The sequence below is a fragment of the Citrus sinensis genome, chromosome 2, assembly GCF_022201045.2.
Source record: "Citrus sinensis cultivar Valencia sweet orange chromosome 2, DVS_A1.0, whole genome shotgun sequence".
NCBI classification, from domain to species: domain Eukaryota; kingdom Viridiplantae; phylum Streptophyta; class Magnoliopsida; order Sapindales; family Rutaceae; genus Citrus; species Citrus sinensis.
The window spans coordinates 29,749,778-29,775,570 of NC_068557.1; the positions used below are offsets into that span (position 1 = coordinate 29,749,778).

General features: G+C 34.9%; 3 protein-coding genes across 3 annotated transcripts; 2 read left to right on the plus strand and 1 right to left on the minus strand.

Moving 5' to 3' along the window:
- Positions 1–1,194: 1,194 nt before the first annotated feature.
- Positions 1,195–3,182, plus strand: LOC102612412 (uncharacterized). The gene is made up of 5 exons (XM_006467773.4): positions 1,195–1,435; positions 1,539–1,753; positions 2,004–2,171; positions 2,264–2,499; positions 2,732–3,182. The coding sequence occupies exons 1-5, from the start codon at positions 1,366–1,368 to the stop codon at positions 2,976–2,978; spliced, it is 936 nt and encodes a 311-aa protein (XP_006467836.1). The 5' UTR covers positions 1,195–1,365; the 3' UTR covers positions 2,979–3,182.
- Positions 3,183–3,868: 686 nt separating this feature from the next.
- Positions 3,869–12,301, minus strand: LOC102612111 (wings apart-like protein 2). The gene is made up of 13 exons (XM_006467772.4): positions 11,368–12,301; positions 10,616–10,715; positions 10,083–10,422; positions 8,654–8,766; positions 8,024–8,149; positions 7,825–7,918; positions 7,107–7,220; positions 6,246–7,015; positions 5,818–6,065; positions 4,995–5,145; positions 4,622–4,719; positions 4,453–4,534; positions 3,869–4,327 (listed from the first exon to the last, which is right to left on the minus strand). Exons 1-13 carry the CDS (start codon positions 11,868–11,870, stop codon positions 4,244–4,246), a joined length of 2,823 nt encoding a protein of 940 aa, XP_006467835.1. The 5' UTR covers positions 11,871–12,301; the 3' UTR covers positions 3,869–4,243.
- Positions 12,302–15,839: 3,538 nt separating this feature from the next.
- LOC102611823 (RNA polymerase II C-terminal domain phosphatase-like 1) lies at positions 15,840–25,383 on the plus strand. Its single transcript, XM_006467771.4, has 17 exons — positions 15,840–16,543; positions 17,299–17,778; positions 18,156–18,366; positions 18,494–18,651; positions 18,776–18,846; positions 19,008–19,113; positions 19,279–19,362; positions 19,612–20,193; positions 20,305–20,368; positions 21,102–21,232; positions 21,342–21,395; positions 22,127–22,223; positions 22,640–22,863; positions 22,981–23,067; positions 23,739–23,804; positions 23,914–23,987; positions 24,582–25,383. Exons 1-17 carry the CDS (start codon positions 16,268–16,270, stop codon positions 24,688–24,690), a joined length of 2,874 nt encoding a protein of 957 aa, XP_006467834.1. The 5' UTR covers positions 15,840–16,267; the 3' UTR covers positions 24,691–25,383.
- The last annotated feature ends 410 nt before the right edge of the window (positions 25,384–25,793 follow it).

Consider the following 25,793-nt stretch of genomic DNA (forward strand, 5'->3'; position numbering starts at 1 on the left):
GTTTATTGTGATATGCAATCTTCTTAGCACGACCCGGTTAATGCTTTTGTCAATTTTATGGAAATGGATTGCGCTTACCCCATGGCAATCCCACACTTGAACAAAAGCAAGCGAGAGGCTGCAAAGCCATGAAATTATCTAATGAAGTTCATATGGTATTTTACTTTTTGGGTCAAGATTATTAGAGTAAATATAATAAAATCATATTATTCATAGAGGTTGATATTGATTGGTAATTTTTTTCTCTTTGTTAATGTGTAAAAAAATAATAATGTAAAAGGTTCTTATTGTAAAAGTAAACAAAAAATAACAATAGGAATGTTGCTAATTTAACAACAATGATATTTTGAGGTACTTTTTTTAAAAGGGTGGAATTATTTACACTTTAAAATTACTTTAAACACTCTATTACTCTATACACTCATATATTAGATCTAAAAGATTAAGTTTTACTTCCTACACTCATTAAAATGTAAAAAAAAAAAAAACCTTAATTTAAACTAATTTATTCAAAACACCAATCAAACTATTTAGTACAACCAAAATGAATTAATAACAATTTTAGTATATCCAACAATAGAATCAAGTTATATTCTAAATAAATTCTTTAACATAAATTTTAGTCATTAACTTTTTTCAATTAAAAGTGATTTTTTAACCCCCAATTTTTTAACCAAATAATTTTTTTAAAAAAGTGGCCATTTGGCCCAAAAAAAAAGAAAAACAAAAACAAAAAAAAGAACAATAAGGAGAAGAAGTAGGCGAAGAAAAAGAAGAAGATTGAAAAATGGACGAAGTAGAAGAAGAGTAGAAGACAAAGAAAAAGAAGCAGAAAATTATAAAAAAATATCTTTTTTTTTAAATCAAAAAATAAAAATATGTTCAAAATATATTAAGAATTGATTTGCTCCGTGTTTAACTAATTATTGTTAAGAGATTGGATTTAAAATTTTTAAGATTTACGGTAAGAAAATTATATGTTAAATAGTGAATATTCACAATAATTGTATTATGTAAGTTTGAAAGAAAGAATACTTTATTAATCATTGATACGATGAATATCTTCATAATAAAAATAATTTATTAAAATTAGAGAGTTTAAAATAATTTTATGCGTGTAAACAACTTCATTTCTTTTAAAATACGGATTAAAGGAGCATTAATCTCAAATTATAAATACCGAATGGGATATTACCTCATAAATGTTCGAGACAAGGACAAAACTCACTGGACTTGTCGACTTCGAAACTCTGAAACGAATCTCTCTTATCATCCATCTTCATATGCGCAAGAGTCATCATTACCCATACTCTGTCTTCATACACCTTAACATAAACAGCAGTGCGCAGGATTTGCTCTCCAAAAATGGACAAAATTGAGCACAAGTACATCAAAGTACAAGGCCTGAACCTTCACGTCGCCGAGACAGGAACAGGTTTGCCAGTCACCAATCCCGCTTTCCTTAATCCTAATCGTGCACCCACCTAAATAAGTTTTAATCAAACACCGTTCATTTTTGTGTGTGATGACGTCTGCAGGTCCAAATGTGGTGGTGTTTTTGCATGGGTTCCCCGAGATATGGTACTCGTGGCGCCATCAGATGGTGGCTGTAGCCGCTGCTGGCTTCAGGGCTATTGCGCCTGATTACAGAGGCTACGGCCTCTCTGACCCACCTGCTGAACCCGAAAAGGCCTCCTTTAAAGACATCACTAATGATCTCCTCGCCACTTTAGATCACCTCGGAATTAACAAGGTAATTAGCATTAAATTTAATTGTTTCTTAATGATAAATTTACCGAAATGTTTCTGCTCAACATCAGGGTGTATCATTAGTTTCCATTTTTACAAATTGATTGGGCGGGACTAGGATGTTCCTTAGTTCAGAAGACTGTGTATTTCCATCTGCCCTTGTATGGCGCAAAAGAAATGTGCTTTATTTACGTAGATTAACTGTTGATTATCACTGATTCTGTCTCTCAATGATAATGAGCATGTATGTATAGGTTTTTCTTGTTGCAAAAGATTTTGGAGCCCGGCCTGCCTACCTGTTTGCACTTCTACACCCAGAGAGGGTCTCCGGTGTTATTACATTAGGAGTGCCGTTTATACCTCCAGGTACTGCTGAATTTCACAAATCCCTTCCTGAAGGTTTCTACATATCGAGATGGCAGGTATGCGCGGTGTTTTGTTGCTTTTAATTACACAGAATTAGAGAAACAAAATGACTTTTTTTTTTTGTTTGAATGTTTTGGCATTTGATCAGGAACCTGGACGAGCAGAAGCTGATTTTGGTCGCCATGATGCAAAGACTGTGGTGAGAAACATTTACATTCTTTTCTCCAGAAGTGAAATACCAATAGCACCTGAAAACAAGGAGATCATGGATTTGGTGGATGCTTCTACTCCTCTTCCACCTTGGCTCACAGCGGAAGATCTTGCTACTTATGGAGCTTTGTACGAGAAGTCTGGATTTCGAACTGCATTGCAAGTTCCATATAGGTATATTCTTATGTTCTATAGCATTTCAAAGTTTTGCTTTCACTGTTGAAATCTACTGCAAATGTCCTGTAGGTCTGTTAGCTGCTCATTGTTCCCAACCATGGCACATTAGTAGTTCATTTGGTTCACATTTTTAAGAATAACGGTGGCATTGGATAAAGATTCTTGTTCCTCACCAAGTTAGCTCGGTTTTAGGGCCGCTACAATTTCACTTGATTTTGTTATTTTGTAGGTCAATCCATGAAAAGTTCAGCTTACCAGAACTAACGGTTAAAGTTCCAGCACTACTGATATTGGGTGAAAAAGATTACTTCCTCAAATTTCCTGGGATTGAGGACTACATAAGAAGTGGCAAGGTAAAGGACTTTGTTCCCAATTTGGAGATCATACGTTTGTCTGAAGGGAGTCATTTTGTTCAAGAGCAATCACCAGAAGAGGTGAACCAGCTAGTCCTCACCTTCCTCAACAAACATGTATGATTCCCAAGGCTTGCATGAAGTGCGTATGTCCATGAGTTCACAAAGACTCCAGTGTGTTGAGTCCTTAAGAAATACATCCATGTACTTGAATAATCAGTGTGTCTGTGTCATTTATATCGGGCAAAGTATACTCTCCCTCTGTGGACTGTAGGTGGGCGTGTAATGGATATTTCAGATGCTATAAAGTGTACTATTTTGGACAAATTTAAGGGCAGCCTTGAAAGCTATTTAACTCAAAGAGTAATCAGCTCACATGCTGCACTAAATTAATTGAGCAGCAGTAATCAGCTCCCATGGACTGGGTTTGTAAACAGCTCAAAACCAAGCTTGCCTTATACAAGATAAGAAAAGAAAAAGGAAAATCCAAATATCACTAATCAGTTTTGCTTGAAGTTGTGCCTAGGCCTCAGCTATAATTTTCTATTGCTTCACACCGTGTGCACAGTCAGCATCCCAAAAGTTGAAAGTTCAAGTGCTACTAATGGTGGGTGGCCAAGACTAGTTCCTCAAAATTTTCCAAGGATTGAAGAGTACGTAACAGGCGGCGCAGTGCGAGTATGCCAGTGATTTTGAGATCAAATTCTTAGCCGATGGAACACATTTGATTTAGGTTTAGGAGCAATTGCCAGGTCAGGTGAATGAGCTCAGCATCAGAGTCATCAATCAGGTGGTTGGTCAAAACTTAAGAAACCTACGCATCTCCCAAGGGTTGAATGTTCCTGAGTTCTTAAGAAATGGCTTCACTTCTTGCCTTTCAATTTTTCAAATACAACGACATTCTCTTCATCTTGATTCAAATAGAGAGCGAGCTTATAGTTTTTGATAGTGATGAGATGTCAAAGAGATTTGATTGTTAGAACTGACGACATGGATTTCATGGACAAACAAGCTTGATCATTATAATTCATATAAAACATGAAAAATGAAAGTTCATTACAATGGTTGATTATATAGACAATACACATTTAAGAGAAAAAAAAAATTAATTAATTCTGCTATCATTTTCATATACATGCATCCCAGCCTACATCGAGATGATGCAAAAACAGCTACAAAGAATGGAAAAAAAAAACCAGAGGACCGAAAGTCCAAAACAAAAAAATATCTAGGTGGAAAAGCCAAGCAAAGGTCAATCAGACTAACATAGACTTATGGTCAGTTTAATACGGAAGCAATCCCACGGCCATGGGCTAGCAGTGTGTAAAAACAAACAGCTATCTAAGAGGAAGGCTGAGGCTGTACAAAAATCTCCATTTTTTGATTTCTCATGGCACCCTGCATGATTCAATCACTTCACTCACAGCTTTATGAGTCTCAGGCGAGATCATATTTAGTGTCAGATGAAATGCCTGAAGAGATGAACAAGATGAAGAAAATTAAACAATTTTTCTAAGGCAAACCAAATAGATTGATTTGATCTGCAAACAATTTAATTTATAGTGGAATTCTAGAAGTTCAATTACAGCGTACATACCACAAATCTCTCCAGCACTGGTACCAGAATTCCCAAGTTGTGATTTGGGAGACATTCCGCAATTACAGCGCGGGTACTCATGCTGTTAATATGTATAATTATAAAAAGATTATTAATTTCAGTAAATTCAACCCGAATGGAAAAAAGAAAAGAAAGGAAAAATAGACACCTTTCAGTTGAAAGAAAGGCAAGCAGCAAGGCCGCATAAGCTTCCACAATCGTCATCTCAGCTTCTTTCTCCCCTTCTAGTAATGCTGCCTCATCATTCTGTAGAATGCAATATGATGCAGAATTTAGACAATGTAACTTATGATTAATTACCCCAACGTGATAGTAAGAAATTAAAATGCTATTTTCGTTCAATTAGACCTTTTAGCTAAAAATAATAGCCAACAAACCAAAATCAAGATAGAAAGATTCAGTAGAAATTTTACTTAAAAACAGATTGTGCAACCGTCAGAAGATTTTCATATAGTCCTCTGTTACAACCCTTTATAACCTAATTTACATCACTGTGCTCAATGAAAATACAAATCACTCACCAAGGGCTCTGCAGTTCCTTCCCCAGCTGGATCACCTGCCCCTTGATTAGCAAGAAAGATGGAACATAGTAGTTGAATTACATCTCTGTGACTCTCTTCTTCGAACCCCTCTGAATTAGGTAATGAGATTCTGGCAGCTGCAAGCCGTGATCTGCAATAACCTTACTGTAAGTTTAAATATTAAAAAAAAAAGGCTCTTTTTTATGCACAAGCAATTATAGTTATGTAAGGCATCACAGGCTCAGATTATCTATTTAAACCAATTGAATCAGAATCTAAGGAGCAGTCTGGCAAAGATTCTGGCAAATTGAAGGACCAATCTCAATGTTGAGCAAGGCAGTTCATTAAGTGTTATAAGGTTGACTAGCACTACACCTACTTTGCTAAATAAGGATGCTTATATATGTCGGAAATTGGCGCATATACAATCAACTAGATTTTTACAAACTGAAAAAACTCAAACCTTAAAAACTATTGTGACCCCAGGTAGCATCTCATAGCCCTTCCAGAAGTACAAAGATTTTGGTGATATAAGGAGAATATTGGTCTTTGCTGTAACTAGGAAAAATAATAGAAAATAATGCACAAAAAGCTCCTCTATTTTAACCTTAAATCCACAGCTCTCAATATGAAAATTAAAATTTAGAATATTAAGATAAATTAAATGCTAGCAAGAAGTAAGATTGGCATAAAGTTTACGAAAATAACTTCAGGTTGGAAAAAAAAAACAGACCCATAACTCAATGCGCCAGGTGGCAGGTGCCAACAGCATCATACAAACTACAATGCAGTATGTGGAAATATATTAAGAGGGAATATTAACCTGTTATCTTCATCCTTCTCTACCAAGTTCACTAGCAGGCCCAATATAGCAACAAGAAAATCCAACTCTTGATCAGTCAAGGGTCTATCGTCCTTATGGTCAGACTCAAAACCATCTCTGGAAGGAGACACAGATGAGCTGAATGAGCGGAAGTGGCTGGCAATCAACAAAGACATCGTCTCCAGGCCTCCATATGCAGCTATTTGCTGGCAGCCAATGGGGTTGTCATTCGTTAAATTCATTAAAACCTGCCCACAAGTTAATACCCACATGTTAATCAAGCTAACAAACCTGCACAATAAAGATAGCACATTGGGCATACAACAATCCAGCAATGGCAAAGCAAGAACGTTCTCGGCACTGTTGTAGAGGCAAACCAATAACCACACAAGCTCACAAGATGTGAATATTTTATATCTTGAAAATACCTTGACAGCTGTAAGAAGGCAATCAGCAAAAAGGGTAGAGTTCTCTGAGTCATCAGCATGAGCGCAAGAGCTTTCATGAGAAAAATGATATTCCCCACTACTTGATACCTGGTGATTTTCCCTGTTATTCAACTGCCTTTGACAATTTTCTCCATTGTTTGATTCTTGTTGGCTCATGATCATTTCATATTGACACCCATCTTCAACATCTCGATACTTAACTCCACTTCTTTTAGTTCGAGATTTTTTTTGTTTCCCAGATAGCAAGTCCCACTTTGAGGGCTCAAATGCATCTTCATCAAATGCATAAGGATCTTCACTATCCTCTAAAAGTCCACACTTCTCATCTTTTCTACTGTTTGATCTCTCTAAGTGACAGAAGTTTGACCTTGAACCATTAGCAGTTAAAGGTGTTCCACTCATGGAACTCCTTAATGATTCACTATACGAACTGGAAAATGAAGAGGCATACTTCTCATCTTTTCTACTGTTTGTTCTCTCCAAAAGACAAAAGTTTGACCTCAAACCATTAGTACTTAAAAGTGCTCCACCCTTTGAACTCCTTAATGTCTGACTGCATGAACTGGAAAAGGAAGAACGGGATCTCAAATTTAGACAGCAATTATCATTCACGGATGTAGTGGTTGTTTCAGAATTGGATTCAGAATGACCCAAACGGTCAGTAAACGACCACGGATTGTTCTCAGACATATCCAAGCTCTTTTCAGAATTGGATTCAGAGCTGATGAATATAACATCATGCTTGTCAGCTGCAAATTTAAAAAGAATAACATAAGTTGGATAAGGAAAGAAAGAAAGAGAGGCTGCCATGTATTGTATTGTAAAAGGACAAACACATACCTTTGCACTCAGCATCTAAAGCCAATTCAGATGCATTACTAGTCCCATTCCCCTCAAAAATATTGTGTGATTTTTCATCAGCAGAGGAGGATGAACTTCTACGTAGGTGAAGATCTAGAAACCAAATGGAAATCAGTCATCATCAAGGACCAGTTTTAAAGCAACTGAATAATATAAATAATGTTTTAAGGGTGTTGTGAGTCTCGAAGGAATGTCCATGAATTGGTTAGTCTATACTTTCAAAGTGTTCTGGCTGTTTGATGAACAAAAGCTACATAATACATGTAAAAACCATTTTTTTAAGAGTATACATGTAAACAGGCACATATACACTTTGATGTATATGTTTGTGCAGTATACATTTAGAACACATCACATATACTAGCAAGTCTTTTTGCTAAATCAACAAAGATAATAGGTGCCTTTCAAGAGATCAAGTAAGTGGTCAATTAAATTATTTCAACTTTATTTTAAAGATGTTAGTTAGCCACTTCTTGAAATAGCCAAAAAAGTAGGTTAATCATTAACAACCGCTTTTCAAATTGTTCGTCGAACGCATATTGAGTTGGAAGTATAAGAAAAGCAATTGTCAACTTCCAAAGAGTAATCCTAAAACACATTTCTAATTTAAAAACTAAGTGCTCTCTGCATAACAAAAGAAAGAGGAAAAAATGCAAAAAAAATGATGTTAGAAATAATCCTTTGGAAAACTAATTACCTGACAGAATCTTGATGGCGCCTATAACGATTGACACAAAAGAAAGCTGGGATTTATGTGAATCCAAGTGACCTCTCATGCCAAGCAAATGACTCTATATCACAAAATCCAAAAACAATGAATAAAAGATGGAAGATTAAGAGTTAAATGATGCTGGCAGCTTATGCTCTTGGAAAAGAAGAGGTAGGGGAAGTTTTACCTGATTATCTTTACTCAGGAAAGTAGAATTTTCCATGATTTTCAAACATTTTAAAAGCAATACAAGGCTATGTCTATTGGAGTCATGTTTCGAATCCTGAATAGGTGTATTGAGATGTAGCCAACCCTGCAACACAATTGATCCATTCCTTTAGATGTCCTTCTTCAAACAACAATCAAATTATAAAAAATAAGAAAAGGAAAAGCCGAAGGAAAAGGTAAAAAAGGAGATAAAGATTATGATTAATCAAAACCAACGGCAAAAACTTCCAATAATTCAGAAATCAGATCCCTGTTTACACAGAAAATGATGACGAAGATGATGATTAATTGAAAAAATGAATGAAATATTGAGCAATCATTGAATGTCTTTTTATGTATATCTACTGATGTTGAATATAGGAAGTCGAAAACTAAAATAAAAAACAGACAGGTGTGTGGGTATAGTCAGATAACTGTCGCACATCATCACTATTCGCGGAAGATGAATAACAATGACTGCCCTGCTAAAATGACAAGTAAATTTGCAAAAGGCACAGGGATAGCAGATGGCCCTCTATCTCCTTCTCATTACACTTCAGATGTAATAAAAAAACATACAATGAAATAAAACAAACATACAGGCTCACACCTCCATAACAGAATAACAGTTCATGATGACCTCAAAGACCGCATCAAGTCCTCCCAACTCTCTTAGTTTTTCCTTGAAGTTGCCCCCAGTCTTCCTCATGGTGCCAGTGGTGTCTGATCAGATGCAATTGACCCAAAAATTAAATTAAAAAAAATAAACAATCACAAAGCTAGAAACAGAAAGATAAAAAATGAAAATAAAGTGCATTTTTCAGTTGACTTGTAACTACATACATGTAAAACTCAGACACTCATACATGTAATATATATGAATGTGTGTGTATAATATATAATATTAATAATAATCCTTTAGTGAGAACATCGTTATTTTAACAAAGTAAAGATGCCACTAACAGACAAAAAGGCACAAATTTTAATGCACTAACAGGCAAAAAAACACTAATATATACATATATAGAAAAACACTCTAATATATATATATATATATATATATAGAGAGAGAGAGAGAGAGAGCTTCTCAGATGTGAATGTTAGAATGCGGATTTCATGCTAACAAAGTTAAAAAAACAATAAAAAAAATAAAAACATGGACTATCAGACACTACAAAGACAAAAAATAGTGCAATGAAATCTGTATTTTTCTGGTCTTTTAGCTCCATGCGCAATGAAACCCGCATTTTAGCATACACACCCATGAGGGGAGTTATTAAAGTATGGGATAAGCTGAGAGGCAAGAAAAACACACACTCTAATACACTACAAGACAAAATACACTGTATTAGAGTGAGTCTTTTGGTTGTTTTTAGATTATCCCTTACTTTAATAACATAAGGGATCCCTTATTAGAAAATGACTCTCTCTCTCTCTCTCTCTCTCTCTCTATATATATATATATATATATATATATATATATATATATATAAATTATTCAATATAGGGCTCTGAAGTCCGAGAAAGCTATTACACCACATGGGGTAATATACAATTTGAGGACCTAATATGAACTAAATTTACTAGCATCCCAAAATCTTATTTACTAACTTATCAATAATCAGCCAATGCTGAACACAATGCATAATTAAAGAGAAAACTGGAACACAGTCCAGGGAAGTTTTGTTCCTTCTCTCCAAATAACTATGATAATCAGCAAGGCTCAGTGGCTCACTAACCATTAGAATTTGCAAAGAAGTAAAAACATAATAGAAATAAAAAGCCACATATAACACAAAAGACATCAATTTTTTGGGAAGCAAGTGAGCAATAAAGGTTAATCAAGGAAAGACAATTTTTGCAGTTCTAAGCAAATGAAATTTATGATTCAGTCGCAACTACAAAAAAGCTACAAAAGCCAAAGCCATTTGACACGCACTTAATGTATAAATGATAAAAAATTTGATTAAATAAAGATGACATTCCCTACTAAACCAACTCGTCACATAGATAGCACAAGGGATCACACCACAAAATACCTTCAAGAGAAATTTTAGATAAGCATGCCTTCTCCATGGTTAACAAAGCTATCCATTTCGGGCTTAACTCTGGCCTTGTTATTCCATCATCACCTCCACAGCTTGACTTCATTTCCTTGCAACTCACAAGGATTTCCTGAACCTTGGAAAAAATGGCAGAAGTACTTGAATCTGAAATTTTAGTTGCATCTCGTATGATGTCAGCATCCTTCCGTAAGGCCAAAAGCTTAGAACCTATTCTCTGTGATTTGTCTTTAGAAGCAGTACTGATGACTGGCTTCAACAATTTTATTAGAAAACAAATGCAGTTCTGTGACTCCAAGAGGTGATCATCTTGACCCTGAGACAGTAAAATTTTGGCACAGCCTTAACAATATTACAGCGGCAATCCAAATTTATACAAAGAATGATTCATTTCCTCTGACAAGCCTATTCAAATTCAGTTACTAGTAGACAAAAGGTTAGGGGTGGTTCAAATCACACAGATCTTCATTAACAAAGAGAATTACAACTTTGCTGTCTGAATAACTTACATCACTGGTCAAAACATAAAAAAGTGCAGCAGCAGCCAGGTTGCTGGGTGAATCATCAAAGCTGAGACCCAAAACAGCATCAACAATTGTCTTCGCCAAGCTGGAAAAATGTTTCAAATTTTATGTAAAGAATTAGAAAGTTTGCCAAGACAATTCTGATTTTTGCAGTACAAAAGGCAAGCTTTAGTAAATTAATCATGCTGTAGAGTAAAATAAAATGAAAAGCTGAAAAAAAAAAGAGAGGAAAAACTACTTAAACAGGAAAAGATGTCAATGAAACAACCCTTCTCAACCTTTTCTTAACAGCAATGTTTCAGAAACATCCTTGCACAAACCACCAATATCAGAAACCAATCAAGCAAATTTAAAATGTGGAAAATTCATCCTCACAATTTCAACAACTAACATATAAAGAAAGCTTGACTTCCAATGAAAACTTTTTATCTTTTATTAGGACTCACTAGCCCAAGAAAGCCTTGAGGATGATATTGAAACCTTAAGACACATATCCCTCATCCCAAAGTTCGACAATTTCCAACATTTTAAACAATAGAACTCCTAATTCAATAATTAAACTTAAAATCCAAAATTAATCAGTCTAGAAAAATTAAAGATCTACTCAAGATCGAAAACCCAGCAAGCTATTTTTTTTTTAAAAAAAAGAAATAACATATTTCCACACATCTACAGAAATGAAATAAAAATGAAAACTTTGCGAGATTCAAAACAATAATTGTTGAAAACCCACATACCCTTCAGTCCTTAGAAGTCTTCTTTGCTGAGCGGTGCCACAAATAGAGAGCAAAGACAACAAACTAGCCCTTCTGATCCTCACTTGAGACCCTTTCTTTAACCCATCAATGGCGAAATTCACTTCATCCACGTGTTCCATCATCTCTCCAAACTCCTGGGCCTCCATCAGCGTCGAAGTCGGCGGAATTAATTGCCCAAAATATCCCTCCTTCTTTTGCTTCTTTGACTTACAAACGACTCCGCTTTCCGAATTAGAAAAATTGGGTCTTGGCGGAGGGGCCAAAGTTGGAACAGAGTTGTTTTCTTGGGATGACCAGAAAGAGGAGGATTCTTGATCTTGAGAGGACGGAAAGGGGAAACTATATAAATCTTGAGGGGTATCTTGGGAAAGAGAAAAAGAATCTCCGAAGGGATCGTCCGAAACGTCGTCGTCGGTGTTAAACGAGTCAGAATACGTCCTTGTTAGCCCTCGGTTGCGGCGTCCGTAGGTCCTAACGATCATGTTTCAAATCTTGATGCCGCCGCGGCGTTGTCGTTTCTCTAATTTGAAAAAGATTTTGAATTTCGCATTTGAAAATAGAAAGGGTACTTTGGGAAATTACAAGATATCTGAGAATTGCGAGCCGATTAGTGAATAGAATAGAAAAGAAGAGAAAAGAAGGAGAAGATGTTGATGGTTTTGTTGACAAAGGCGAGAGTTTTTGTGCTTTCGGCTGGGTTAAAGCCTCAAGCTTCAGCTGATCGCGATTTTTTCCGTTGTAAATGAAATTCAGCGTTAGATTAGATTTTTTTATTTTTTTATTTTTTTTTTCTCACTAGTGGCACGCTTTAATGACGGTGATGATATCAACGGGAGGTAAGGGGTATTTTTAGTCACTGAGGTATTAGCCTGCAACAGCATGCGATGATGGGATAATGAATAATGAATGACTTGCGCGGTGTTGCTTACACAGATTTAATCAAAGTGATGAGCTGATCTTTAATGTATGTACATATATAATTCTTAAAATTAAAAAAGTATAAATTTAATATATTAAAAATTAATATTTTTATTTATTAATTTATCATCACTTTATTAAAATAAAAATATTCTTACGTAATATATACATGTCTATTTTTAATTGACATTTTAAAAATATTTAACTTCGTTTAGACCGTAGACCATGGCTGCGAATCAGACAGCGTTAATTTGTCAAATAGGCTTATGGGTTTCAGTTGGTGCTTATGAGGTAAAAGACGGGGGCCAGATAGCAGTACTTGTACTCTTTTCCTTTCTTAAAGCTGGATTTGGTTTTGTAGGCCCAGACAAAAACAAACATGAATGAGCCCAGAATGGACTATTGGACCATCTATTTTCTGTTCAGGTGGTAATGTTATCATTTTTAAAATAATTGTCATTATTGTTAACTGTATTATATAAATAATCAGTTATAAAAAAATTAATTAAGTATTTTTTAAAATTTATTTTTAATAGTACTGTGAGTTTTAAAAGTAATAAAATGTATTTGATAAATCTTATTGTTAAACTGTTGTGTAATACTATAAATGATTGAATTGGATATAATATTAAATCAAATTTATTTATACATTTACAAACATATATAAACTATTTTTTTATTGTACCTATATATAATAGTTGATAATTATAATTAATATTTTATATTATTTATTTTATTTTTATTTTATTATCTCAATACAATTTGCAACAATAATAATCTCTTTAGAATTATGATTTTATTTTCTAATTAATACATTTAATTTTTTTTTATAATGATATATATGAAATTATATTAAGTGTAAAAATGATTCTCGAAATCAAAGCTCCAATATCTACTTCTTCCATACTTTTCAAGATTTGCTTAAGGATGTAGTGATTTTAGTAAAGATAATTTCTAAAAAAAATTATTAAATATTAAAATTAACTTTTAATTTTTTAAAATAATTTTTAGATTTTCAAACTGTAATTTTAAATAGGCCCTAACTACAGTTGTCCTTATCCATGTTACCAAACAACTCCAAAATAAAGATTGAGAAATTGAATGATACATGTAGAGATGACAACAAAGCCCGACCCGAATTTTGAGGGCTTTGCCCTGAATTTAAGGGTCAAAAATAGCGTTAGGGTTTAAAAAATAAACGCCCGACTAAATTAGGGTCAGAGTTAGGACTTTATATGACCCGAAACGACCCGACCCTAACCTTAATTTAGTAACAATTTTATATACTTAAATTGTTTTCAAACTTTTTTTTCTTTATTTTTTATAGGTAAAATTCTTAAATGTGAAATTTTTACCAGAGAGGAATTTATGGATGAAGAAGAATGTGGCCTGCAAATTTTGGAGTTTGAATTGTAGCTTTTTTTTTTTTTTTAATGTTGGGTTATGAATTGTAACTTTTATTAAACCAATGAACTAATGAACTCATTGTTTAAATTGTGGACTTATGGTATTCAGTTGTGTGTTTTTATTTTATTTGTTAAATTAATGAACTCTTTGGTTAGATTGTAGAATTAAATTGTGTGTTAATTGATGAACTTTTATTTATATTTGGTTATTTATATAATTTATGGTTAAGATGTTGAGTAGAACAATTTTTATATTTATGTTACTTTAAATAAGTTTCAAAATTTTTTAAATTTTAATATATTAGGCAATTTAAATTTAAATTATTTAAATATAAAAAAATTGGTAGGGCTCGGGCTTTTTCAAAGCCCGACCCTAACCCTTTTAGGGTCGAGTCAGAGCCGACCCGAATGTGAAACAATAAGACTTTTTATAGGGCTAGGGCTCTTTAGTTGTGTTATAGGGTCGGGCTCAGGCTTGGCCTGACCTGGCCTGACCCGATAAATTGACAACCCTAGATACATGATGATGACTTGGAAGGTGTGGTGGTAGGAAGTAGGGATGAGGAACGTTTGATGTGAATTTCATATATTATTAGACGGGAACAAATAGTGTTTTTACCTTGAGTTAACCAAAAATAAGTATTTTATTGAGCTCGTGGATTAGCTGTAAATGATATAGTCCATATGATATTTTAACTTTAGAGTTAAAATTCTGTAGCATGTTATTTATGTGTAATACAAGCTCCATAAAAAAAAAAAAAAAATCAAACTCTTACATATATATAGCAATGCAACACTTTTCAAAAAAAAAAAAAAAGGCAACGCAACAAGTTTAGCGCACTTAATTAAAACTTAAAATTGGATTTCCTTTGTACATTTTTTTTTGGTTGCAAGATATATAATTTTTTTTTCTCACTTAAATGATGCATTAATGTTCCAATGAATTTGAATTTTCATAAGGGAGATTGTCAATTTATCCCTTATGAAAATTGATATATACCACTTATCTCTATTTTTTTTTAACAATTAATAGTTTCTTATATGAAAAATTTAAGAAAAACGAGGGGTAAATGAGTTATTTATTTGATATTTTATCTTAAAAATAATATATATATATATATTTATTTATTATAATAAAAAATATAAGAAAATATTTTATTATTAATTTTTTATTCACACCAAAACCTATGTTTCTTATTTTTAATATTTAAATTATTTTTTTATTTTAATTTTAATTTATATAATTTATTTAATTAATAATAAATATGAATAAAAGTGTGTTCGAAAATAAAGAAAATATTATAAAATTATGCTATTGGAGTTTTAATTGGCTATTATGAAATCAATATGGGATAAGTGGTGCGTATTAATTTTAATAAGAGGAAATTGAGAATCTCCTTTTTCATAAAATAAAATAGTCAAACTTGGAATTTTTTTTTTTTTGGGTCTGGTGGAATGCACTTGACAAATTCCTTTTATGTTGAATTAAATAAAATGTTAGAAGTAGTATCTATCAGTTGGATAGTACATTTAAGAAACATTTTAAAACTTAGTTATAATTGTAGCAAAAATCTAATATATTGAACTTTTTTTTTTAATAGAACGTATATTAAACATTAAAGCATCTTAAAATCGAAAAAACTTATTTAGTTAAACATTTTATTTCCTTATTTTTCAATCTTAAAAAAAAAAATCCATTTACAATGTACAAAAACAAGAATCACAAGAAATTGTGATGTGATCCGCTGGATAAACAGTTGGCGAACACAACCCAAACAAGGCAGACGCAAGTAAAGTTCACACGAAGAGTCAAGAGTATCCGAATCTCAAAACAGCACTGCAACCATATGAGCAGCAACCAGTAGAAATCCGCCACGCAATAAGCCACAAAAATCTATCTTCCTGCGCACAGCACGTTTCGGAGAATTCCATTGAACCTTACCTACTTTAAAATGTATTTTCACTGACACCCCAATTTTTTAACACGTCAGCACGCCTAAAATTACGTAATGGAACCAAAAATCGTGCGCTTTCGGTAATTTCCTCGTAAAAAAAATCTATAAATTTTTTTTACTGCTGATTAATAAATTTAACAATATTTTTTATTATTATCGTCATAGAAGTACTAATTTAGACCTTTCCCTATCTGGATCTAGGGTTTCTGTTTTCTTTAAGACTCGTTTCTTCAATATCAATCTTCGCCATCATCAATCATCAATCATCGTCAAGATCACAAACCCTAGCAATCAGATTTACCACCACTCAAAAATTAATCAATCGAATAACCGGTAGATCATCAAGAAGAATATTTTTTTTTTGTCATTTGATCTATCTAAGAGAAATTGTTCTTTTTTGTTAAATTTGTACAAAAATCGGAATCGGATCAAATCTTAAAGCACCGATGATGATCATGAAAGAAAAAACATACATCATGACACTTGATTTGACGATGAGACGGAAAATCGAAGTCGAGAACTGAAAAATTTTTGATTTTGTTTTATTTTGTTTTCTTAAAAAAATTTTGATTTTTGGGAGATCGGAAACAGAGAGAGAAAATGTATAAAACGGTGGCGTATCTAGGAAAGGAAATATTGGGGGAAGTGGAGATATATCCACAACAACAAGGTGAAGGTGGTGAAGGAGAGGAAAAGAACAAGAAAGTGTTCGATGAAATCAGAATAAGTTACTTCTCAGAAGCGAGTGAGAGGTGTCCGCCACTGGCAGTGCTACATACAATAACAGCTAGTGGGATTTGCTTCAAAATGGAGTCTAAATCATCGGACAACATCCAGCTACATCTTTTGCACTCCTCCTGTATCAGAGAGAACAAGGTATATTAATATCAACCCAAAATTGACAAAAATAGAATTAAAAATTTGTTTAAAAATGAGAACTTGAAGCTGCAAACTGAACCTTCTGGACCAAAACGTATGAAATTTGGCAGAGCACAGATGTTGAATGAAATAACTTCACTGAATTTTTGACAATTTCAGGGGACCCATCTGGCAATTTTGTTGTAAGTAGTGTGAAGCTCAATTGTGCCAGTTTTCTCCTAAGTTTATGATAACTATTTGAACTTGATAGTTTTGCTCAGAAATAGAAATTATTAACAGATTGTATGGAAGTTTGAACTCACTGGTTTAAGCCTGCTTTTAGGACTTGCTAAATTTGGACAATTTCATAGAACTTGTCTGATCTTGACAACATGCTTGCCTTATGATTTAATGGCAGTTGTATTGGCTTCATCTTGTCAATAGATCTATACTTTTACTTGATTATGATCATGCTAATGTTAAATGTCTTGGCACAAGTTTAATTATTGTCTTTGGCTTTAGCTGAATTAATGGATATTTAAAGGAGAAGTAGAAGACTTTTGATAACAAGTTTTCAGGTCTTTGTGGCTTCATTTCATTGTGCAAAATGTTTATTTATTATAATTCTTCTGGGGGAATTTTGCATTTATTACATTTGTTTATGTTCATGCAAATCTGCTTATTTAAATTACCTTTAATTGTGAAAAGTCACATGTTTAGATTTTGATATGATTCTTGAACATAGATGGTGATTACTGTTTTGGTGCCTACAGACTGCAGTGATGCCGCTGGGATTGACTGAGGAGCTCCACTTGGTTGCCATGTATTCTAGGAATAACGAGAAACAGTATCCATGTTTCTGGGCATTCAGTGTTGGATCTGGACTGTACAATTCTTGTCTCACCATGTTGAACCTTAGATGTCTTGGCATTGTATTTGATCTGGATGAAACTCTCATAGTTGCAAATACAATGCGTTCGTTTGAGGATAGGATTGAAGCTTTACTGCGAAAAATTAGCACTGAGGTGGACCCACAGCGTATTGCTGGTATGCAGGCTGAGGTCAAGCGCTATCAAGATGACAAGAATATTCTAAAGCAATATGCTGAAAATGATCAGGTTAATGAAAATGGGAAGGTGATCAAAGTTCAGTCTGAGGTTGTTCCAGCCTTGTCTGACAGCCATCAAGCTCTTGTACGTCCACTCATACGGTTACAGGAGAAAAACATTATTCTAACGCGCATCAATCCGCAGGTGCGTGTTTATGAGTTCCAAACTGAACTGTTTTGATACTTTGTTCTTTTGTGTTTAAGTGCTGTTGTGAATTTGCCCTTCTCTCTCTCTCTCTCTCTAACTGCATCTTTGATCCCCCATCTCAATTTTCTTGGTTTGCTTCCAATTCGATGTCTGCTTCCTTATTTCGTTCATTTGAAATTGATTGTACACTTTATGGGGATTGCCTTGGGACTTAAAAGGATTTTGCAATATTTATCCTTGTTCCATTGGATGGTCTATATCACTTAAAATTTATGTGATGATTTCCTGTAATCCTGTGTTCTGAATACATTCTAAGCATGAAAATTCATCAGACCACTTTGGTCAAGTAACAGAAAACTTTTGAATTCCTGTAGATTCGTGACACCAGTGTTCTGGTGAGGTTGAGACCTGCATGGGAAGACCTGCGGAGCTATTTGACTGCTAGAGGACGCAAGCGTTTTGAGGTTTATGTTTGTACAATGGCAGAAAGGGATTATGCTTTAGAGATGTGGAGGCTTCTTGATCCAGAGTCGAATTTGATAAATACAAAAGAATTGTTGGATCGCATTGTATGTGTGAAGTCTGGTGAGTGGCATGATCCAACTTGGAAATTCTTTGCAGCCATTTCTCATTGTGTTAACTTTTGCCTGCGATTATTTAAAATTTTGTTCAGTTTGCTTTAATGCTGCTTAGTTTTTTATCATGTTAATAGGTTCAAGGAAGTCTCTGTTCAATGTCTTTCAAGATGGAACATGTCATCCCAAGATGGCACTGGTGATTGATGATCGTTTGAAAGTATGGGATGACAAAGATCAACCTAGGGTGCATGTTGTTCCTGCATTTGCTCCATATTATGCTCCTCAAGCTGAAGTATTCACTACCTGCTTCTATCTTTTTAGTTTTTGTTGAAACTGCAAACACATCCATGCCAAACTTTGATCCCTTTTTTTTTTTTGTTGGCAACATGCACTCATCATAATTTGTCATGTTGCAGGCTAATAATGCTATTCCTGTTTTATGTGTGGCAAGGAACATTGCTTGCAATGTCAGAGGTGGTTTTTTCAAGTGAGCATACGATCCCTGTCTAAAGTTTTCATCCACGACATATGCTCCACCTCAGTCATTGTCTTCATTATCTCTCAAGCTTTGAGCAACTAAATTTTGTTCCTAGTCTATGACTTAAGTGTATCTTTTCAATGTGATAAGAACTTTGTATTTGATAACAGAGAATTTGACGAGGGTCTTCTGCAAAGGATACCAGAGATTTCATATGAAGATGATGTTAAGGATATTCCTTCCCCTCCTGATGTGAGCAACTATCTAGTGTCAGAGGTTAGTCATGAATATTTTTGTATTGTTGAGATATTTATGGAGTCACAACTGATACTTTGATTGCACCCTAACCTATGCATGTCCCCATCTCCATGATCATTTAGTTGTCATATTCTTATTTATTAGAGTGCCTATATTTCTTTTTCACTGTTATTTTTTCTCCAGGATGATGCTGCTACTGCAAATGGAATCAAAGATCCACTTTCTTTTGATGGCATGGCTGATGCTGAGGTTGAAAGAAGACTGAAGGTAAGTAGTATTACTATTTTCTCGTTATTGTTTCATCCATTGATCTATGTATCTAGTTCTTTGTATTGTATGTGGAGAGAGTTGTTTTTAGAAATTGGCTAGTGATGTTAAGGCTTATGGTTGTGTCAATGTTGATATGTGAAAGTACTAAGTTAGCTGATACCGTTTTCTTTAGTGAGGGCAATTTTGCACCCTATATGCATCAAAGTTGAAGTTAATCCCATTTAAATCTGCTTTTCTTTCATGTAGGAGGCAATAGCAGCTTCTGCAACAATCTCTTCAGCAGTCGCCAATTTAGATCCAAGGCTTGCTCCTTTTCAGTATACGATGCCATCTTCTTCTAGCACCACCACTCTCCCTACATCTCAAGCAGCAGTGATGCCATTGGCCAATATGCAGTTTCCTCCAGCCACTTCATTAGTTAAACCATTGGGTCATGTTGGTCCTCCAGAACAAAGCTTGCAGAGTTCTCCTGCAAGAGAAGAGGGTGAAGTGCCTGAATCTGAATTAGATCCTGATACCAGGAGAAGGCTTCTTATACTGCAACATGGGATGGATACAAGAGAAAATGCCCCAAGTGAAGCTCCATTTCCTGCAAGAACCCAGATGCAAGTTTCAGTTCCACGTGTGCCATCACGTGGAAGCTGGTTTCCTGTGGAAGAAGAGATGAGCCCACGGCAATTGAACAGAGCAGTACCAAAAGAATTTCCTTTGAATTCTGAGGCTATGCAAATTGAGAAGCACCGGCCTCCTCATCCATCTTTTTTCCCTAAGATAGAGAATCCTAGTACATCTGATAGGCCTCATGAAAATCAAAGAATGCCAAAAGAGGTGATCCATCTTGGTGGATTTTTTTTAAGTTGTAACTTTGGGTCATATGCCAGCATTTCTCAGCCAAGATCAGTGAACTGCATCAATCTTATAAGTTATGTGTATTTGCAGGCACTTCGTAGAGATGATCGGTTGAGGTTAAACCATACACTGTCAGATTATCAATCTTTCTCAGGTGATATGTGATACATTTGATTAGTATTAAACTGAATTTACTAATTTTTGTCAGTGGTGCCATCTTTTTATGAATGCTTGGAAGTCCATGTGGTTAGCTTTGATAAAGTATGGTTCCATATAGAGCTAGGTTTGTGGCATGATGTTGAACAAATACAAGTGAGGCGGTCTCTGTTATTTTTATTTTTATTCTTTTGAGTTTAAAATGGTCATGATTTGATTGATCATCTGTTTGCTTGAAATTTAGTGTTCCTCTCTTGCTTTCTTCTTGGCTGGATACTTCCGTTTGATGTAGTGAATAGATGAAAGGAGGCAGTAACCTGCTGGAATTATACTGATTCTTTGTATCAATGTTTTCTCTTTTTTTGGGTGTTGAATTGTTTGTTTTGAGTTTTCCTGCTTGCATAATTCTGAAGATATTGCTGGACCTTGGGTTCCAATTATTATTTCTTTTTTGGTGATGGTTATGTATCAGCTTGCTTGTGATATGCATCTATGGGTGCTAATCCAAGAGATGCTGATATAATATATAGGCTGGCACATTTTTTTTTAAGAAAAAAATTTCTTTTAAGCTCAGCAGATATGGATTTTAGAGAAGTGATAGTGATTTGTTTGTTAACTATGGATTATATTCTTAGCTGATATATGGAGCTTATTATTTGTTTACATATATTCATTATTTTTAAGTGTGTTCATTGTTTTTAAGTGTGTTAATTTGGGGTTCCATTTTGAAGGTGAGGAGATCCCCTTGAGTAGATCATCTTCTAGCAGCAGGGATGTTGACTTTGAATCTGGAAGGGATGTTTCAAGTACAGAAACTCCATCAGGAGTTTTACAGGATATAGCAATGAAGTGTGGAACAAAGGTAATAGGAACAAATTTGCACTGCAAGAGAAATGCTGCAGATTATGATTTGTGACTCACATTTCATCTTTAGATTATTTTTACTTTATTTTTTATTTTTCTTAATGTAGGTGGAGTTCAGGCCCGCTTTGGTTGCTAGCACGGAATTGCAGTTCTCAATTGAGGTTCTTTATGCTCTTTGGCTTACAAAGTTTTTAGTTCATACCTGGTTTCATTAATATGATAATTTTTAGTCATTCATTCGAAACTAAATCCTTTCTCACTTTTTACCTATTTGCCTCAAGTACACAAAGTTAGTTAGATGGAATAGCACATGTTGTTTCGTTTCATTTTTTGAAAAATTTATATTCCTTTTTTCGTCATCTTTAGAGCAATCGCTTTGGGGAAAATATCATAAAGTGGATTTTGTGTCTTCTAATAAAAGTAGATATTTGGTCAATACCATGCTTTTAGTAGGCTGGGTGTACTTTTAAAAGTTAGTTGGATTAGCATTTGGAACAGAACATCAAGCTGCATTCTTATTGAAGTTGACACTAAAGCTGAATCATGAAACAACTCATATTGATAAATTTTTATGAACCTAAGGATACCATTCTTTTACGGGCTTTTGTAAATTAACCTTAGTTATCAAAGATTTGCCAAAGAGAAATTACCTTTTCATTAGACCTAACATGTACACGCTCATGCACACTTGTATAACTTCCTTTAATAGACTTAGGGAACTAGGAAAAAAGCAATATGAGAACCAAGGAACAGGCAAGTCTTTTTTGGTGTCTTTTATTTATTAGGAAGCTTCAGATGTGAGTAAGCTTTTTACATCTAAGATGATATTTGCAGTTTTTAAATTGAGGGATGCCATGTCTCATGTACTCATCTTATTTATCATTTTCTGTAGGCTTGGTTTGCAGGAGAAAAAATCGGTGAAGGAATTGGTAGAACAAGAAGGGAAGCCCAACGTCAAGCTGCAGAGGGATCCATCAAGCACTTGGCTAGTAAGTTCTTGTTTTTCTGGTTGTATTGTGGTTACTCAACTCATTGTGTAATTATTTAGAGTTTGTGATGTAGATAGTGGTCATGTTTTGGCATTACTGATATGTAACTGAAGTGTCCTTTTTGGGAAGCACTTGTTGACAACAAATCTTTAATTGTGCTTCAGTTCAAGTTGAATGTGTTAAGACTGAATGTTTTCTTCACACAATTAATTTCGACATTGATCGTCTTCTTAAACTTCTCCTATCATCTAATTCTGTTAGTACGAGGGAGTGGAGTTGGCATGTTAGCTTTGTGACCATCGTTTCTTTTCTCTTAATTTGCGGTGGTGCTCTTAGGAAATCTCCTGGAAAGTTGAGATTTCTCCTCTTAGTATTTCTCTTTGTAATTCTGACCAAGCCGGAAACTACTTTTGCAGATGTATATATGTTACGTGTTAAGTCTGACTCTGGTTCTGGTCATGGAGATGGTAGCAGATTTTCAAATGCAAATGAAAATTGCTTTATGGGCGAGATAAATTCATTTGGGGGTCAGCCATTGGCCAAAGATGAGTCTCTGTCATCAGAGCCTTCGAAGCTTGTTGATCCAAGACTGGAAGGCTCTAAGAAATTAATGGGTTCAGTATCGGCACTTAAAGAATTAGTGAGATTTCAGGAACTTGAGAAACTTGTTGTCATTATGTGGTTACTGTAGATTAATGTAATGTACTTAAATTTACAATTATTGTTCTGGCATGGGTTTACTGGGGAACTTTTCCAGTGCATGACGGAGGGCCTTGGGGTAGTGTTTCAGCAGCAGCCTCCATCTTCAGCAAATTCAGTCCAGAAGGATGAAGTATATGCACAGGTCTGCTGTTTGCTTCTTTTCTGTGTGCTTTACTTTTGTGAACTACATTTTGAGATAGCTTTCTCAAGTTACTAAGTTCAGAATAGTTGTGTTCATTTTCTAATTTTGTAGAAACTATAACTGTTGAAATTAGTTAAAATGCAAAACTGTCATAGGGGTTGGACATATCAAAGCATATCGGTCCTTGGACTTTAATTACTAACAAGGACATAATGAGCTTGGGTTTATCATCTTCCATGTCATTATCATGCCTTCTTCTTATGATAAAGGGACTACATTTCTGTTCATGGTGAATTCCGATCTCCCTCTTATGGCATTATGTGCTTCTCGAGTGGCAACATAAAGATGAAAGACATATTTTTCCCCCCGTGGGAATGTGGACTGTGGATGATGGAAAGGACCCCTGAGCATGGATTTATTATTCATATGTTATAGGTGGTTATGTATTTTGTAGGTCTCTAATAGGTGTTAGCCATTCTGGACGAATATGGATCAAAATTCCTACAGTCAGTTAGTTTACATTATGCTGGAACAGCAAGAATTATTTCTTCATGGGGGTGTCAAGAAATTTTACTGACATCATTTTTTGTAGAAGGAATTGAGTTAATATTCTTGTGGTGTTACTTGTGTTTTCTAATGTCTTTGTTCTGTTTTAATATTTTCTTTCTTAGGTTGAAATCGACGGTCAGGTGTTAGGAAAGGGGATTGGGTCAACTTGGGATGAGGCTAAGATGCAGGTATTTCTATTGGATATTCAAAATTTTCTTGCCCTTAATGACTAGATTACATATACCTTATATTTACCATATATGCTTTTCAAATGCCTGGCATGCTACTTTTTTGTAGGCTGCTGAGAAAGCTCTTGGAAGTCTAAGATCAATGTTTGGTCAATTTCCTCAGAAACATCAGGGTTCCCCGAGGTGTGTGATTTTTCATGTTGCTAGAGTTAAGCTGTTACTTTTTGAAACACAGAAATTAGTGAAGGCTGAATTGACCAGGAATTGTTTTACACTCCTTTTTTCACTTTTGCCTCATATCAGATTCCCAAGTCTGTGCCAAGTCTTATCCAGGCTCAGTTTATCCTCTTCTCTAATTTGTCCCCTTCTAAGTCTCCTGTGTGTGACCTATGTAGCTTCAGAAATGGAGAAAAGAGTATGAGAAAGAACTACTAAAATGTTCAAAGAACAGAGATCGCGAGTAAGTGCATGTTTGGTGGGAAGAAATGGGAGGAGAGGACAGGAATGGAAATGAGAGAGGGGGAGAGAAAATGAGAGAAAAAGAGGGATAATCTCAATTTCATTTTTCTTGAGAGTTCCTAGTCTAGACATTGATTTTTTTAATTTTGTAGCCAGATAAACACGTGGAGAATTTTTTTTTTTTTTGGGGGTCTGTTGCTTGTATCATCAGGAGTCTTCTTAGGTCCTATATATGCAGATGAACTTAATCTCCACATTGTTCTTAGTTGTTTTCTTTTTTACATTAAATTTTATCTTTATTTTTATATCGTGGATCAGGTCATTGCAAGGGATGCCAAATAAACGACTAAAGCCAGAATTTCCACGAGTTTTGCAGCGGATGCCCCCTTCTGGTAGATATCCCAAGAATGCACCTCCTGTTCCTTGAAAGACTGCAACTTTTTTATCCCACGCTTTGTTGATACTGTGGATGGCGCGTTTTGTATTGTACATACCATAGAGAATGTGCAAAGGGGCTATCGGGATCCAGGACTGTCGGCATTTGACTGTAAGCCATTAACCTTATCGCACCAGATTGACCTCATCATTTTGTTTTGGATTCTTTGGAGAGCAGGAGGGATAATCTTACCCAGTGACTGCATTTCTAAGATGCATATGCCTGGGATTAGCAGTCGTTGCTGTATTGTCTCTGTGGAGAGACACCTGATAAAATCGGGACAGACTCACTCACAGTTGTATTTACTTTTCTCCTCCATAATGCCTTGAAGCCTGATAAAATTAAATATCCTTCATAATGCCTTGAAGCCCACCCTTGCTTGTACGTGGTTGATGCCACATATTGCAATCAGCCTTGAGTACCAAATTTTTCGGGAAGAGCCTACTCGTGGGAGTTTTGAACTTGTGATGATCAAGGGCAGCTTCTGCTCCTGGCTTTTCCCATACAGCAAATATTAACCATCGGCAATTACAGGCCAAGTGACTGCCTTTATTGGTCGATCCCACCTGCCGGAAGATTGTGCTGGTTTAAAGAGTACTGACATTGATGGACTCCTTACTAACTCTGCTGAACTCATGTAATGCATACATATGCTTACCATAATCCATGGTTTGGAATTTTTCATCTCACTTGTTTTTCCGAACATCAAAAAAATTTGACCCGGACAATAATTTGATCCGAACAATAATTAAGGTAATAATTCATTTAATCCATTTTAAAAATGACGGCTGAAGCTAAGCTGAAGCTCGTAAAAAATGTTGAAGCCCTTAGGCTTCCTAATTTTTCTGCTGGACTTGAGACCCGTTTGGAGCAGCTGCGCGGTGGCAAACGGGTCCTTAACGTCATTGATTAACCTTGATTGCATCAGGTTGCCGAGTCTCATTCCTTTGAATCCAAGATATTTATTGTATTTCTAAGACATCGGAAATTCGTACTATAACATGAAGAGGCCTGATCAGAGTTCTTAATATGATTACATCTGGTGAATTATCCTTTTACTAAAATTAAAAAAAAAATTAGATTTTTTAGACGCA

Bases quoted from the DNA above. Each gene is read 5' to 3' on its own strand.
- LOC102612412 (XM_006467773.4), top strand. From the start codon at position 1,366: ATGGACAAAATTGAGCACAAGTACATCAAAGTACAAGGCCTGAACCTT. The intron at 1,754-2,003 runs GTAATTAGCATT...ATGTATGTATAG, and splicing joins ATCACCTCGGAATTAACAAG to GTTTTTCTTGTTGCAAAAGA. The intron at 2,500-2,731 runs GTATATTCTTAT...GTTATTTTGTAG, and splicing joins GCATTGCAAGTTCCATATAG to GTCAATCCATGAAAAGTTCA.
- LOC102612111 (XM_006467772.4), bottom strand. From the start codon at position 11,870: ATGATCGTTAGGACCTACGGACGCCGCAACCGAGGGCTAACAAGGACG. The intron at 10,716-11,367 runs GTATGTGGGTTT...ACATTTTTCCAG, and splicing joins AGACTTCTAAGGACTGAAGG to CTTGGCGAAGACAATTGTTG. The intron at 6,066-6,245 runs GTATTTTCAAGA...ACTTGTGGGCAG, and splicing joins GCCTTCTTACAGCTGTCAAG to GTTTTAATGAATTTAACGAA.
- LOC102611823 (XM_006467771.4), top strand. From the start codon at position 16,268: ATGTATAAAACGGTGGCGTATCTAGGAAAGGAAATATTGGGGGAAGTG. The intron at 19,363-19,611 runs GTAAGTAGTATT...TCTTTCATGTAG, and splicing joins AGGTTGAAAGAAGACTGAAG to GAGGCAATAGCAGCTTCTGC. The intron at 21,396-22,126 runs GTTCTTTATGCT...CATTTTCTGTAG, and splicing joins AATTGCAGTTCTCAATTGAG to GCTTGGTTTGCAGGAGAAAA.